At 41.5% G+C, this 16,068-nt stretch overlaps 1 protein-coding gene across 3 annotated transcripts in view; it reads left to right on the top strand.

Annotated features, from left to right (window-relative positions):
- The first annotated feature begins 1,471 nt into the window (after positions 1 to 1,471).
- NFXL1 (nuclear transcription factor, X-box binding like 1) overlaps positions 1,472 to 16,068 on the top strand; it is a 35,364-nt gene continuing 20,767 nt past the window's right edge. Inside the window, exons 1-11 of one of the 3 annotated variants that reach the window (XM_040965915.1) lie at positions 1,472 to 1,520; positions 1,899 to 2,126; positions 4,873 to 5,046; positions 7,203 to 7,312; positions 9,477 to 9,607; positions 11,316 to 11,494; positions 11,715 to 11,876; positions 11,976 to 12,076; positions 13,289 to 13,403; positions 14,236 to 14,360; positions 15,156 to 15,278. In XM_040965915.1, the coding sequence (XP_040821849.1) occupies positions 1,901 to 2,126; positions 4,873 to 5,046; positions 7,203 to 7,312; positions 9,477 to 9,607; positions 11,316 to 11,494; positions 11,715 to 11,876; positions 11,976 to 12,076; positions 13,289 to 13,403; positions 14,236 to 14,360; positions 15,156 to 15,278 (1,446 nt within the window). In that variant the 5' untranslated portion in view covers positions 1,472 to 1,520; positions 1,899 to 1,900. The other 2 variants (XM_040965916.1, XM_040965917.1) reach the window with 2 other exon arrangements.

Below are 16,068 nucleotides of genomic sequence, written 5' to 3'. Positions count from 1 at the left end.
TCCTGGTCATTGCTCAGAGATGATCACTGTATTCGCTCACAGACTGTAACAGTACATTTCCACAACTGAAAACATCACTGTGGAAAAACCCAACCTTAGATGAGGTGAACTTTTAAAGCTTTCAAGCAACAGGACCAAGTGCTGTAGCCTAGCAGCTGAAGTCCTTGCCTTGGGTGCACCAGGATCCCATATGGGCACTGGTTCTAATCCCAGCAGCCCCGCTTCCTATCCAGCTCCCTGCTTGTGGCCTAGGAGATCAGCCCAACACCTTGGGACCCTGCACCTGTGTGGGAGACCCGGAGAAGGCTCCTCGCTCCCGTCTTCAGATTAGCTCAGCTCCCGACGTTGTAGTCACTTGGGGAGTGAATCATCGGATGGAAGATCTTCCCCTCTGTCTTTTCTCCTCTCTGTGTAACTGACTTTGTAGTAAAAATAAATAAATCTTTTTTTTTTTTTCAAGTTTTAAAGCAACAAAGCAACAGTGCATATACAAGCACAATGTTAAGAGAGTGCTACGGGCCAGTGTTGTGGCACAGCTATCTTAGCCTCTGCCTGAGATGTCCAGCCCTGGGTATTTGGGCCGTGAACCACTAAATGCAAGATCTCTTCCTTTCTTTCTTCCTGTCTGTAAGTTTGCCTTTAATATAAGTAAATCTTTTTTTTAAAGAGAGTTGCTGCACTCCTCTTCATTTCTAGCCAACAAAGTTCTTGTAGCATTCTCACGTTAAAAGTTATAAGCACAGTTCCGAGCACCAGATTGCTTTATCAATTTCTAGCGTCACGAACAAACGCCAATGCTTCCTCGCTTTGTACCTCAGCACTTTGGGGCTGTAAAATGAGGAGAACGAATGGGGTTCTTGTACCCAATTAGCTAATGCAGTTATTATGTGAAACACTTTAAAGGAAGCATGATGCCTAATACATTCCACCTAAATATTAGATATTTAATGTAGGTGAAGTAAATAAACCGAAGAGTTGCATACGGATTATATGAGCGATAGCAGCAACCATTTTTTTTTTAATTCCAGATGGGCATCAGAATGAATTTTTAAAATCTACGTATTTATATCTGTTGGAAAACTCCACCTAGTGAAAAAGGTGAGCCAAGGTGGCTCAGTTATTTTAACAAAATTTTCAGGGACGTGGCTTGAAGATGGCTTCAGATTTATTTTCTGCACCGCTCTAGCAAAATAAGAGGGCGCTTTCCCTCGCTCTCCAATTACCCTCCTCTAACTCTGTTTTCACTTTTCTCACACACACAGCTGCCTACCTGGGCTCGGCTCCCGGGCGCGTCCCGACCCGCCCATTTCTCTAAAGTGAGCTTTTTCTGTCAGCCCACCCCTCTGGGGCCCCAGAGCACGCCGGGAATCGTAGTTTTCAAAGGTCGGCTCAGGTTGGCGCACGCGCTGCAGATACTCTCTCGCTTCCGGATCGGGAAGCGGCCAGGGCTGCCACGCGTTCCTCGGGCCGCCGAGCGCGGGCTTCTGGGAGTTGTAGTCGCGGGGGGGCGGGCGTCGTCGGTAAGGAGACGTAGCTTTCCGTGGGGATTGCTACAGCAGTTGGCCCCGCGGGCACCTCAGGGTCAGTCGGGCGCTGGCGTCGCTCCGTCCTCCCACTGAGGCTGAGGAGACGCTTTCCTTCTTCCCGGAGGCTGGCTCTCTCCGGTGCTGCATGCTCCTTGCCCCCCGCGGTCCCTAACCCTTCCTGCTCTTCTTCCTTCTCTGTCCATCTCCCAACCCCGGCTTGAGTGGGACGCGCCCTCCTGGACGGAGAGGCCCGCGACCTTCCGGGACCCGCCTCGCTCGGCCCCTTCACAACCGGGCGTCTCCTCGGTCTCGCTAACCCCTCGGCTCTCAGGCTCCTCACGCTCTTCTTGTCCCTCCCCTTCTCTCCTGCAGGGATGGAGGCTTCCTGGCGCCAGGTGGCCGGTGGCCGGGGCCGAGCCCGCGGATGGGCCCCTGCCGCCCCCGCCTCCGGCAATGGAGTCCCTCTCGGCGGTGCGGGAGGAGGCCGCGGGAAGGGGTCGGTGGGCGCCGTCGGTGCGGCCAGCAGCCCGGGAGGAGCGGCGGCCGGGAGCAGGCAGAGCCCCGCGGGACCCGAAGCCCTGCAGACCTCGGCGGGCGGCGGTGAGCGCGGCGCCCGTCCTCGAGCCCACCTGGGTGCTGTGGCCCCGGGCTCCAGTCGTGTCTGCCCCCCGTTCATCCTCGGGGGGCGGGGCGGACCCTCCTCCACTCTTTCGGGCAACTGCTTTCTTTCCGTTTTCTAGACAGAGGTCTGTCGTTCTTTGAGTGGGTCTGTTAACCTTGGTGAAATTACAGTGCCCCTCTCTTGCTTCCTCTGAGTCGTAAATTGTGGCCCTCGGGTCTGACTTGGTTCCTAACGTTGGCCGGAGGGCTTTCAGTTTGAAGGGGTGGCCAGCGTTTGCTTGTTTGGAAAAAAAAAAATCTCAGAAAGATCTGGCAGACAACTTTTTCTTGTTCAAGTGCAGTGTTGTGCTGGACTAAGGTCACCTCGCCTGGGTCACTCCCGTGCCGGGCACTGTCCTGCAGTGGAGCAGCCGGGCCAGCTCTCCCAGCCTGCTTTCCCTGATTGCCCGGTGTATATATCCTGGTGGCACCGGGTGCTGGTGCCTCGCCCCTGTGGGTGGGGTTGGCGGGTCTCTCTTTTCTGTGGTGTTGCCCCTTCATCCAAGATTCTGGAACACGTGCACACCACAGCCCGTGAGAGCCACAGGGGTAACTGCGAAACTATTGCGTTTTTGTGTTGGGATTGTATGTTTTAGGAGGTTTTTCTGGGGGGGGGGGGACCACAAGCAGAATCGTGCTCCCAAGCCGGCTTTGTCCTAGGCTTGAGACTCGTTGGGTGGTCTGTTGGCTTGGAGCTGCCGAGTGTATGAAGGTGGCTGGGTGAATGCTGCAGTTTGGAGAAATACGAGCAGCTTTGGTACACTTTTTGGATTTTGTGTGTAGACAAGGTAAAGCAGGAATTTGCTAGTTGATATTTGGATGAACAGGTAGAACCTTGTCAGGTTCTCTTAATTTTTCTCAAGATGATGTTAATATACATGTTTATCAGGTTATGAATATTTTCATTATTTTCTTTCCAATTCAACCTTTTGTCTTATATGTATTTTTTTTTTTTAAAAGAAATGTTTATGTGTTTGAAAGGGCAGAGTTACAGAGAGGGGGGAAGAGACAGAGGGCGAGAGGTCTTCATCTGTTGCTTTACTCCCAAATGGCTGCAATTCCCCAGGTTGGGCCAGGCGGAAGCAAGGAGCCTGGAGCTTCTTCCCTGTCTGCCAGGTACATTGTTAGCAGGGAGCAGGATTGCAAGTGGAGCAGCCAGATCTTCAACGAAGGCCCACATGGGATGCCAACACTGTAGATGGGGGCTTAGTATGCAAAGTTACCGTGCCTACCCGATCTTACATGTCAAGTACTCATGGGTTGCTGACTCATCCTTTTAGTGAAGTTTCGAATCAGTAATATTGACATTACCTTTCTTTCAGTACTCAGATTGCTAGCTAAGTACTGTGTAGGTTTACTTCCAGTTTTACTTGAAATTGCTTGTTTTGATTGATAATCCCCAACCAAACTGGTTACAATAAGAAAATGTTTCATCAGGGAAATACATTTTTTTTTTCCCCTCCAAAGATTTCTTTATTTTAAAAGTTAGAATTGCAGAGAGGGAGAGATAAGAGAGAGCTCTTTCATCCACTCATTCACATCTCAGATGGCTGCTGTGTTCAGTGCTGGGCCAGGCTAAAGCCAGGAGCTTCAGCCGGCTCTCATGCATGGGGAGCAGGGGTCCAGACACTCGGGCCATCTTCTGCTGCTTTTCACAGGCTGTTGGGAAGTGGGGTTGGAAATAAAGCAGCTGGGACATGAACCAGCACCCCATAGGCATGCTGGCATCTCAGGTTGTGGCTTTGTGAGCTATGCCACAACATTGATGAAGCGTTTTTAAGTATGCATACACTCAATAGTAAGAGTGAGTATCTTTTAATATAAAGAGTCTTTTAAATTAGGAGTTTAATAAATTTGCAATTCAATTTGGACACTCATAAAATCATCAGTTCAGAAGGTTCCTTTCCTTTCTTAGACTTTGGTTGCCATGTGTAAGAGATGATTAACACTTCATTCTTGTAGAATATTCCTATGGTCCTTATTCTCAAGAAGTTTGAACCCTCAAAGGAGATACTCAGTTTTGCATTGTCCTTTAACCAAATAAAATGATAAAAGTACAGACGGTACTTAGAGAAGGAATGAATCAAAAACTTGTTTGACATTTGTTTTGCATCAATTTGTAAAAGTGCTTTTTCCATGTTAACTTTTGTGCAGATTGATGTTAGATAAACTTACCTTGTTGTGATCACAAACAAATGTCAAAAAGCCCGTGATAAAAGGTAAAGTTCCTGAGCCTTGTAGGAAGCAGACTGTCAGCGTAGCTGGTGAGCAGCAAGTACTGTGGGTGGGAACCCAAGATGTGTGAGGAGAATCCATTCCCCAGTTTTGACAGCTTTTCGTTCCTCTTCAGTATCCCTGTGGGCAAGATCTTGTAGAATACCCCAACGTTTGGAGTTTTTTGATACCTCTCATTCCTTTGTTTGTATTTTTCTGATTTGTTAGTCACTCTTTGTATAGCAGTTTGCTGAATTTAACAGGACACTTACACAAGCGAAAGCTTTTCTTGTGGTATGTCCGTTGTTTGTGCGGTAAGAAATTTCGAGAGACTTTCTTGTGGATTACAGTGAGGTAGAATGCTCCCAAGGAGGCTGTCAGACATGTTTATAGTGTTGTGTGACTGCATCATTGGTGCTTTCTGAGAGTTTGTCGTGCAGAAATCAAACCATTTGTGTTTTTTTTCAAACAGAGCAAATGTCTCAGAAGAAGTTTGAGGAGATCAAGAAGGCTAATCAAGCTGCAGCCAAAAAGCTTGTTCAAGAACATGTTAGCTCTTCATCTGAAGAAGAAGGAGATGAAGATTTTGAAGGAAAACAGGGAAAAATAGTTGCTAATACATTTGTAACATACACTACTCAGACAGGTACTGAGCCTTTAAATGTTGACGTTGGTGACGTATGTCTGTTCCTGACACTTTTTCATAGCAGTTTAACTCCATGTGAAATAGTTTTTGCATCTCAAGAAAGAGCATGCGGTCATGATAATAGAGTTGGAGTTTTCTGCATTTTGCTATTTGAGTTCCGTGTTGTTCAATACTAATCATGTTGAAAAGCAAGCAGAATGGCAGTGACCCTTCCGTGGCTAGGAGTTCTGTGTTTAATGAGCCCTTCAAGGGAATGATGGGAGGGGATCCCAGGGCCCCCCAAGACACGCCAGGACACACTGTCCCTGGTGGCGTGTGGTAGGGCTATAGGAACTTGGATACTCTTTTTAGTCTAGTCTTCATTTGCTTTGCTCTTTTCTCTCATGTTAAGTATGTCTTCAGTCCATTTTTAAATTTTAGTATCTATTTTTTCTTGTAAGATTTTTTTTTTTTGAAAGGCAGAGTTACAGAGAGAGACCTTCCATGTGCTGGTTCACTCCCCAAACAGCCTCAAATGATTGCAGTGCCAGTAGCTTCTTCCAGGTCTCTCAAATAGATGCAGGGGCCAGCGCATTAGCAGGGAGCTGGAAGGGAAGTGGAATAAGCTGGTCTCAAACAAGCACCTATGTGGGATGCTGGCACTGTTGGCAGAGGCTTAACCCTCTGTGTCACAGCACTGTCCTCCACATGTACTATTAATATTTTTAATATGTTTGTAGATATTTACCACCTTATGTGTATTGATAGTAGTAGTTTGTGCTTATACTCTTGCATTGTTCATTTTCTTGGATTAGGGTCATGTTGGAACTAGGGAACCTATAAAATGTGTGGGAAACATTTCTATAGAGAAGCAACTTTCCTAGATTTAAATAATTAGTAAGTGGTAGAACTAAGTTTTTTTATTTTAAGGTTTGTTTTAGTTTTATTTGGAAGACTGAGTTACTGAGAGAAGAAGACACAGAGAGAACGATCTTCCATCGCTGGTTCACTCCCCAAGTGGCCACAACGGCTAGAGCTCAGTCAGTCTGAAGCCAGGAGCCAAGAGCTCAGGTCTCCCATGTGGGTGCGGGGCAGCCAAGGACTTGGGGCCATCCTCTGCTGCTTTCCAAGGCCAAAGCAGGAAGGTGCATCATAAATGAAGCAGCCGGGACTCAAAATGGCTGCTATGTGGGGTGCTGGTGCTGTAGCAGGAGGTTTAACTTACTATGTCCCAGTGCTGGCCTGGTAGAGCCAGGTTTTAACCTTGTTTACTTTTGAACTGCTGTTGAGTTGACAGCATTTTCTGTGTAAAAGCAGAGGTGGTCCAAGAGAGATTGGACTGCAACTCTAAACCTGCTGATGGGGAAGAAAGCACATGTAGTGGTTGAGAGCCTTGATGCTGAAGCTTGAGCAGGCTGACTTGTCTTTGACTTGACTCTGGGCTGTGCGTCACACTCTTCAATATGTTAGGGTCTCAGGCTCTGTGGGTACACGCCGTAGTATATGCAGTAGTTCCTGTGCAGCAGCATATGCTGTGCATCTGTTTGCTGTAATGTGTAGTGTATTTTAACATGAGCTTGGTTAGTAGAGATTTTCTACTAGAACTTTTTAAAAAAATCATTTTTTAGAAAATGGTCTCTTTTTATTTGTTCAGTCTTTGGCCCATGCGGGTGCAGGGTCCCAAGGCTATGGGCCATCCTCTGTTACTTTTCCGGGTCATAAACAGGGAACTAGATTAGAAGTAGGGCAGCTGGGACGTAAACCAGCTTCCATATGGGATCCTGGTGCTTGCAAGGAGAGTTTTAGCCAATTAAGCCATCACACAGGGCCAAAAACCTAATCTTATTCATAAATTCCATTTTATATACGTTAGATGCTAAATTGACACAATTTAGAACTGTATATGTATTTGTTAGAGCTACCTTATAAGTACAGCAACTTGTTATTGCTAAATAGTTATTACCATGCGGTAGTGCTATGAGGTGTCTTAAAAGGGTTCATAGAAAGTGCTCATTTTGAAAGTGCTTGCATTACTTTCAGAATTTTTTGCAACAAAATAAACCTATGCCTTTAAAAATTCATTTTTGCAAACATTTTGCAGAATCAGAATCAGTACTCTTAAGTTTGTGTTGTAAGATGTTACTTAACATGAGATTTTTCACTTGTAAACGTTCCAGATGGAGATACCCGTGAGTTAGAGCGGACAAAGCAGTATGTAAATGATGCTTTTCAAGCAGGGGCAATGACGTGCTTGATTTGTATCGCTTCAGTAAAGAGAAACCAAGCAGTAAGTTTTTGTCCTTATCTATGTTAGTATCTCTTAAAACTGCCTGTATTATATTCATGATACTTAACTACTTAATTTTGCATATTTTTATTCAAAATGTCCCATTTGAGTATCTTGTATATGATTATGAATATTTGTATATGGATTATTCTGTAACTGATTTTTTTTTTTTGAAATTAAGGGTTCTGCTCAAACCCCCTTTTTTTAAAAAGATTTATTTTTATTGCAAAGTCAGATATATAGAGAAGAGGAGAGACAGAGAGGAAGATCTTCTGTCCACTGATTCACTCCCCAAGCAGTTGCAGTGGCTGAAGCTGAGCTGATTCGAAGCCAGGAGCTCTTCTGGTTCTCCCACATGGGTGCAGGGTCCCAAGGCTTTGAGCTATTCTCGACTGTTTTCCCACGCCACAAGCAGGGAGCGGGATGGGAACTGGAGCTGCCGGGATTAGAACCGACACCTATATTTGATCTTGGCGCATTCAAGGCGAGGACTTTAGCTGCTAGACTACCACACTGGGCCCTCTATTCTGCAACTGATTTTAAAAAAAGTTAACTCTAAATGAGCCTGCAGTGTTTTTTGGATTATTAATATCTAAAAAAAATCACCACTTTTAGTATACATGCCATTTTGATAAAGCCTTTTTAGTGTCTGTGCCTTTGAGAGTCCCCCAAATGTGAAGCATTAAAGTGTACCACATTTTTACTTTCTTTGGGCCTGAAAAAAAGGTACTACTGTCCCTGCCTTGAAGGAAGCATTTGACAGTGTCATTAACTAGTCAACTTGTCCTGCTTTGAAGGCATCATGGGAAGTGGCAAAGGTCAGTAGGGGAGAAAGACTTAGACATAACTCCTGTCCTTAGAGGAGGTATGGCCTGGTGGTGAAGTAATCTGTGAAGAAAAGTAGTAAAGGAGCAATCAAGGAGAGTGACGTAGGATAGCTCGAGCTTACAGACCCTAGATTAATCCGCTGTAGTTAAAGGTGCTTTGCCTCATAAGGAAAATCGGGACAGATGAGTGTGGAGTGTGCTCAGGTCGGATAGCATAGAAGAGAGACGAGTGCGCTTGGTTCTCAGGTGACGTTGGTCGGCCTGCTCTGCTTGAGTGCGTGTGAATAGTGTCCCTGTGCAGACAGCATCTTTAGACGCTTGTACATGTGAGCTTTTGTCTTTTCATCTCAGCGTTTTTTCTTTGAGAAATAACCTAGCCACTACATCGATGTGCAGAAGCAGTGTGTAGGGAGTAGGTGTCCCGTGGGACACAGTCCATGCTGAGCAATTGGTGGAAATTGGTGGTGAATGTCTCGTCCTTTTCTTTGGGAGAGTGGTGCTAAGGCCATCCCGAGCAGGTTGTACGTGGTTCTTCAGAGGACACCCTGCAGAGTTGAGCCTGCTGCCCATGAATCAGCTCAACAGTGTAGCCATTTCCTCTTCTGCCCTCTGGTCCCCTGGGTGTCGCACCTGGGTTGTAGCTCAAGTGCTGCTTTAGGAAAAGCTCCAACTAAGAAATTCACTTGCTGGTTTTTTTTTTTTTTTGGATGATGTTGGCTAGTTTGTGCAATGTAATACACATTTCATCAAGTGTTTGTAAAATAAGGAAAAAGAAGGGATTTTTTGTCACATCAAAATATCAGCAGGTCTTAAAATTAATTTAGTGTCATTACTTAATCTTTTTCAGTTATATAATTTTTCCATTATCAGCTTAGTTTTGCTCACACCATTTACAGAATTGAGCACTAGATGAGTAAGCTTTATATAACAGAAGGTCAATATAGAGATCTGTGTACATGTGTGTGTTTCAGGGTTTCCTTGCATTGTTATTTATAGTTGGAAAGAACTATAAAAATGTGAAATTAAACTAAGGTGTATCAATTATATCTTACATTTATAAATAACATATTATATGAATGTATTTGGTAAGGATAAATGTTTATAATGAAAAACTGGAAAATTACATATCAATCATGGTATATGCTAGTGGTCTATTTTTAAGTACTCTTTTTTAAGTACTCTTTTATCAAGAACATTTTTTTTCATTATATTCACAGGAAAGTCTTATTTTTAATCTATACGTAGGTTTTGAATCTACTTTAGTGTGATGCTCATTTTACAGTATTGTGAAATTAACAAAATAATATATATATTTATTTCTGCCATCTGTGTCATAGGTTTGGAGCTGTTCAGGATGTTTCTGTATATTTCATATGCCTTGTATCCAAAAGTGGGCCAAAGACAGCGAATTTCTCGTTTCATCTTTGACGGATGATGATTTTGGAAAGCGAGATTATCCCTGGCCTTGGTAACTTTTTTCTAATTAATTGGGTTATAGTTGTACAGGAAATACAAATTATTATTGTAAGTTACTTTTGGCAATTTCATGTTTGGTGTTCAATTTTTATAATTACTTGCTCCTTAAATGACTAGTAAATCATTCAGAGTTAATTTTTCTCCCTGCAGAGCAGTTTCTTAATTATCCTTTTAAGGGACTTTGTTATTCTTTTTTTTTTAAAGATTTATTTTATCTTTTTATTAGAAAGTCAGATATACAGAGAGAAGAGAAACAGGACGATCTTCCCTCTGCTAATTCACTCCCCAAGTGACAGCAATGGCTGGAGCTGCACTGATCTGATGCCAGGAGTCAGGAGCCTCTTCTGGGTCTCCCGTGTGGGTGCAGGATCCCAAGTCTTTGGGTCATCCTCTCCTGCTTTTTCAGGTCACAAGCCGGGAGCTGGATGGGAAGTGAGGCTGCTGGAATTAGAACCAGCACCCATGTGGGATCCCAGCACAGCCAAGACTAGGACTTTGGCCACTAGGCTACAGCACCTGACCCCTATATTCATACTTTAAAAGAAAATAAATTACTCCAATGAGTTTTGAAAACTCCCTTTTGTTTAATCCTTGTGAAGACAGAGCTAAAATAATGGTTTTAAATTAGGTGTTTTGTGGAAACTGAAAATTAACATAGATATTCCTACTATATGATATGGCTTATTTATGAAAAATACATAGCACAAGCCAACATTTTATTGTTGGCATTACGTTATCTTTAAAAAATTCATATATTTACACTACTGCTATCAGGAGAACTGTTGGTTCAGTGCGGATGGGCTCATGAAGGTGCCCTGAGTTCCTTGTTAGCAGCCAAGGCTCAGTTGATTAGATGCGTTATTTCCCTCCACAGTAGCTAAAAGGACTGGTGGAGTTTTTCCTGTTAGTAAAAGAAATTTTAACTTTTAAAACAAAATACCAACTATTTACTACAGATAAGAAATGACATTTGGTTATTTTAATTGTAAGCATGAAGATCTTTTACTTGTTTTGAATATCTGCGTGGTTTCTGGACAACATATTGATGTGGTTTTAGTTGTCAGGATGTTGAAAATATGTTGTGTATGGTATCAAAGAAATCGTGAAGTGTTGTGTAGAATACTAGCTATACTCATTTGGGAAGATAAAGAATCCAACATTTATTGACAGTGAAATTATTTGGCTTGAGCTTCAAGTGAGTTTTTATTAGAACTGCAGGTTAACTCTTCCAGTACCAAAATTTATTTATGTTGTAGATTAAAAGTCTTTCAGCTGCAGCAAGTATTTCTGTAGCTTTCACAGGTTGGGGTCTATTCAGGTGTTCAGAATTGTGAAGTATCCTAAGTATGTGCAGCAACTAACCACATTTGGCTTTTTAAATTTTTGAATGTTATAAAATAAAAAATCTGTTCCTTCCTTAGTTACAACCACTCACCATGTTCCAGGTGCTTGCTAGGTACATGTGACTGCTGGCTGCTATGTTTTGGAGTGTGGGTGTGAAACAGATCCATTCACATTAAGAAATTATATTATGCTAAGCTGTTCTAGAAGATTGAAAACGATTTGGTTGCTTGCTAATATAGAGTTCCTTAACAGACTTCATTGAACATACTATATGTGCTTCTAAGTCTACTTATTTTTCTGTATTTCCTGTTACTTTTAAACATAAAATTAACTTAGTAATTTCATTTTTTTAATAGCCCAAAATGCAGGTTTGAATACAAGCGCTCAGAAACTCCTAGTAGGTATTATTGTTACTGTGGAAAAGTGGAGGATCCACCTTTAGACCCTTGGCTGGTGCCTCATTCCTGCGGCCAAGTGTGCGAGCGAGAATTCAAACCTCCTTGTGGCCATAAGTGTTTGCTCCTCTGTCATCCGGGTGAGTTACAGATCACATCTAAATTGTTTGTGCTTGCTTATATATATGGAAGTGAAAAATTGTAAGAGCTGATTTTAGAGTTTTAAGTTTTCAATAAGAAAATATTGAAAGGGGTTATGTGTTGAAATGCTCAGTATATGAAGCTATAGAAATTGCTGGTAGATATAGAAATTAAAATTTTTGATTTTTGACTTCTGAATTCTTGTCTCATTGAATTTAGGTCCTTGTCCTCCTTGTCCAAAGATGGTAACGACTACTTGTTACTGTAAGAAGGCAAAACCCATCCCTCGCAGGTGCAGTACCAAGGAGTGGTCCTGCCAGCAGCTATGTGGGCAGAAGTTGCTTTGTGGACAACATAAATGTGAACATCCTTGTCATGCAGGTAAGGTGCCATTCTGGGTAGGGTGTCTAAACTTTGAGCAGAAATCTATTGTCTCTGTAATGTTTCTGTTTATTTTTTTTTTAATCATTTTGATTTTAGGAAGTTGTCCACCGTGTCCAAGAGTTAGTAAACAGAGGTGCGTTTGTGGCAAAAAAGTAGCTGAAAGAAGTTGTGCAAGCCCTCAGTGGCAGTGTGATCAAGTAAGTGCGTTTATAGTTTGAGCGATGGTGAATATTAAATATAGAAAATGTAAACAACTAGAAATTTGGTTACTTGAATAAAAGATGAGGCAGACTGTCAGCTCAGATGAGGTGTGTCATTTCTTAGGAAACTAACTTTCTAATTTAAAAGTTTTACTTGTTAGAAACTGTTTCCAAAATTAACACCTAATGGTTGAATTTTGCAGTCAGTGCTTTTGCTAATTTTCTCTCCTTTGCATCTTTGCTTCTTGAGTTAATGCAGTTGAAAAAGTAAGATTGGCTTTGTAGGTTGCTTGTCTTATAATTGGCAGGGTTTTATTGCAATTTGGAAGTCTTTGGTGAATGGCTATACAAAACTGTATTTACTTTGTTTCCTTTATTTTGTTTTTAAAATTTACTCTTTAGTGCATATTAAGTGTGTGGGTATACATACATGTGTCTATACATATGTGTGTACATATATGTGATACCTACAAAGGACTTCATGTTCACAAACTTCAGAATTCATAGAAAATGAAATTTAAAAGATAAGTTTAGGAGTAAGTATTGGGTGAATATTGTTAGGCCACAAATTATGATGTTAGTACCTTGGCTTTTGTACTTCCCATTACTTTCTGCTGATTCTCCTGGGAAGGCGCAGAAGATAGTCCAACCATGTGGGCCCTGCCACCCAACTGGCAAACCCAGATGGAATTCCTGACTCCTTGAACCTGACCCAGCTTTAGCCATTGCAGCCCTTTGGGGAAATAAAGCAGCAGATGAAAGATTTCTCTTTCTGCCTTTCAAATAAGTATTTATTTTATTTTTTAAAAGACAGAATAACAGAGGAGAGAGAGATCTTCCATCCCCAGATGGTTGTAATGACTAGAGCTGAGCCAATTCAAACCCGAGAGCCAGGAGCTTCTTCTGGGTCTTGCATATTGATACAGGAACCCAAAGGGTTGGCCATCCTCTGCTACTTTCGCAGACCATTAGCAGGTAGCTGGATCAGAAGTGGAGCAGCCAGGACACTAACCAGTACTCATATAGAATATGAGTGCAGTGACACTGTGGTGCTGGCCCCAGCCCACAAAGTTTCTGAAGTACCCTTGCATGTAAGGTATGAAGTTTAGTAATATGGGTATTATAAGACCTTTGTGATTGGAAATACCTTATACAAAGTTTTTGTTACCTTTTAGACTTCTTGTTAGTGCAAATTGCCTTTTATTTCAGGTTTGTGGAAAAACACTGCCATGTGCTAATCATACCTGTGAGCGGGTTTGCCACGTTGGTGCTTGTGGAGAATGTCCTCGATCTGGCAAAAGGTCCTGTCCATGTCAGAAATCAAGTAAGACTTTTTGTTTGTTTGTTTTAAGGAAGTGAGCTGTCAAGCCGTGCAAAGATGTGGCAGCAACATAAATGTCTGTCTTTAAATGGAAGGAAGTCAATAAGAAAAAGCTGTTGTACTAGGACTCCAACTGTAGGCCCTTGTTCTGGAATATGCTACACCATGAAGATAGAAAAAAGATCAGTGTTTGCTATGACAGACCACGCTGTATGATACTGTACTGGTAGTTATATGTTGCTATTTGTTTCTCTGGACTCGTAGAATGTGCATCGTGAAGAACATGAGTCGTCATCTCTGGATGATGACGTGTAGGTTCATCATTTGTACCAGATGTGCCACTGTGCTGGCCAGTGTTGACAGTGGGGAGGCTATCTCAGCAGATAATAAAGCGTGTGTTTGTAACGTGAATTCTAAGACTTGTCATGGCATGTTTATTTTAAAACTGGGTTTCATAATATTTTAAAGTCTGAAGTTTTTCTCTAGGTTAAAGGTAATTAGAAATAATTTTGTATTTCATGGAAATTTTTTATAGAAGTTCACATAATCTTCCTGATTTGTTCAGATAAATGTTTTTGAAGTGGCCCATAGAAATGCATTTCTTGAGGAGAATAACTTTTCATGTGTCAAATTTCTTTTGAAAAAGAATAAGCTTCACAGATAGAGGAGTCTCATGAAAATTTTCATTTAAGTTATTTTTTCCAATAATTCTTTGGACATAACAATGCCTAGTACAAAGGACTGCCATTTTTTATGGAGACTAAGCAGCATGGCTGTTTTTTAATGCTGTGTAATAATGTTAGCTTATTAATGTTGACTTTTTGCTTTCCTTCAGAGTTTTCTTTGCCTTGTACAGAAGATGTCCCAACTTGTGGAGACAGTTGTGACAAAGTACTTGAATGTGGAATCCATAGATGTTCGCAGCGTTGTCACCGAGGTCCTTGTGAAACATGTAGACAAGTTAGTCATCTCCTATAATAATTCCTTTTGTAAACTACACATCCTATTATATCAACTGGGATTGTCCTGTAACTGTTTTCCCTTACATGCTGTCTTGTAATCTGTATCATGACCTGTTTGAGTTCAATGACCTAACGTTTATTAAGAAGAGTATGCCAACAGTCAAACCTAATAATTACCTTTTGTTTGTTTCTGTTTGAGTGAAGTTTGAGTGCTCTTTGTTGAATGTGTGTTTTGGTCAGTGTGGGATTGCTTGTTTCCAGACGACATTCAGAGTAGTGACATGGTAGGCTTGCTGAAGATTGAAAGAAAAAAAAAAGGACTGGACTTGAGATTTGTATTTGTCAATTTGGTTTTGTCTGTACTCCCAGATCAACAAGCGTCTTGAATAATCCAGTTTTGTTCTTTATGCAAATAAGACATGCAGAGTTGTTGTGTTATTAAGGCTAGATGTAACTTTTAGGAAATTCTGGTTTGGCTGCAGAAATGCCTTCCACAGAGATTTGCTGTTTAAAGTTTTGGGTGGAGCAGCGTTTAGCCTGGTGGGCACAGTGTTGGCATGTGCCTGGACTTGATTCCTGTCTGGCCCCTGACTGCAACTCCTGCCCATGCAGACCTGGAAGGCAGGGGTCATTGAGGAGACCTGTACCACAGCGGGTGGGAGTACTGCCTGTCTCTGCCTCTCTCTTTTTCTAATATATTTGACAAATAAAGTTACTATTGTAGTTACCCTTACAATTACAGTGTAGTAAAAAAAATAAATAATTTTTAATAGAATTTTTCTTATTCTTCCAGGAAGTGGAAAAGCATTGTCGCTGTGGAAAGCATACAAAAAGAATGCCGTGTCATAAATCTTATCTGTGTGAAACCAAGTGTGTGAAGATGCGTGATTGTCAGAAGCACCAGTGTAGGAGAAAGGTATATGTAGTCAGCTTGGGAAGTTTTAATTTAAATAGGAATTTCTCATTTTTGGGCCTGTGAGAAACACTGCCTTGCTTTGTTACTCAAATGTGCAGGAGTAGCCTTTGCTGTCCATACGAAGTATTAATAAATATTTTTGATTGGCTTTAGTTATTTGTATTGGTGCCGAATCCTACCTATGCATGTTTTTAACGACAGAGTCTCTTCTATCTCGTACGTAATGTTCTCACTTTGCTTTGTGTGCTGCTTCTGTTCCCTGACTTTAAACTCATCACTAGCAGTTTTTGAGTAATGGTTTCTGTGGTGGCAGGGATTTAATGCCTATTTAGAATTTAACTTAACAGATGCTTGGCTTACTGTTTTATTGAGTGTGCGGATTTGTAATTGAGATTTTTGTTGTTGTTATTATGAAATATGTGTCTTTGGTAGTAAGATCAGGGTTATTTTTCCCCTCTCTTAGTGTTAACAGCACAGCATATCATTTTCCTTTTTTTTTCATTTGTTTACTTTATTTGCTTATTAACTATTTCCATTGCCCCTTTTTGGTGTGAACCACTTCATTAGTCTCTGTATTCTCTAAGAATCTCACAACAGTTTATTTAAAATAATGTTTTTATTCCAGAAGTAAAATATATAATTCTCATACTTTTTATTCTGTGTATTTTTTTAAAGTCCCAAATGCGATATTTTAATTTTTGCTTTAAATACTTTTTTCAAGAGTTTGAAAAGAAATAGTAAGTGTTGTTTGATTTTTATCATTATACTTACTTTGTGATGCACAATTCTT

The sequence above is a fragment of the Ochotona curzoniae genome, unplaced genomic scaffold (genome assembly GCF_017591425.1).
Source record: "Ochotona curzoniae isolate NIBS_2020 unplaced genomic scaffold, NIBS_Ocur_1.0 scaffold_4505, whole genome shotgun sequence".
Lineage (NCBI taxonomy): Eukaryota > Metazoa > Chordata > Mammalia > Lagomorpha > Ochotonidae > Ochotona > Ochotona curzoniae.
The sequence above is the reverse complement of the archived record's forward strand: the minus strand, read 5'-3'. Positions and strand labels throughout refer to the sequence as shown.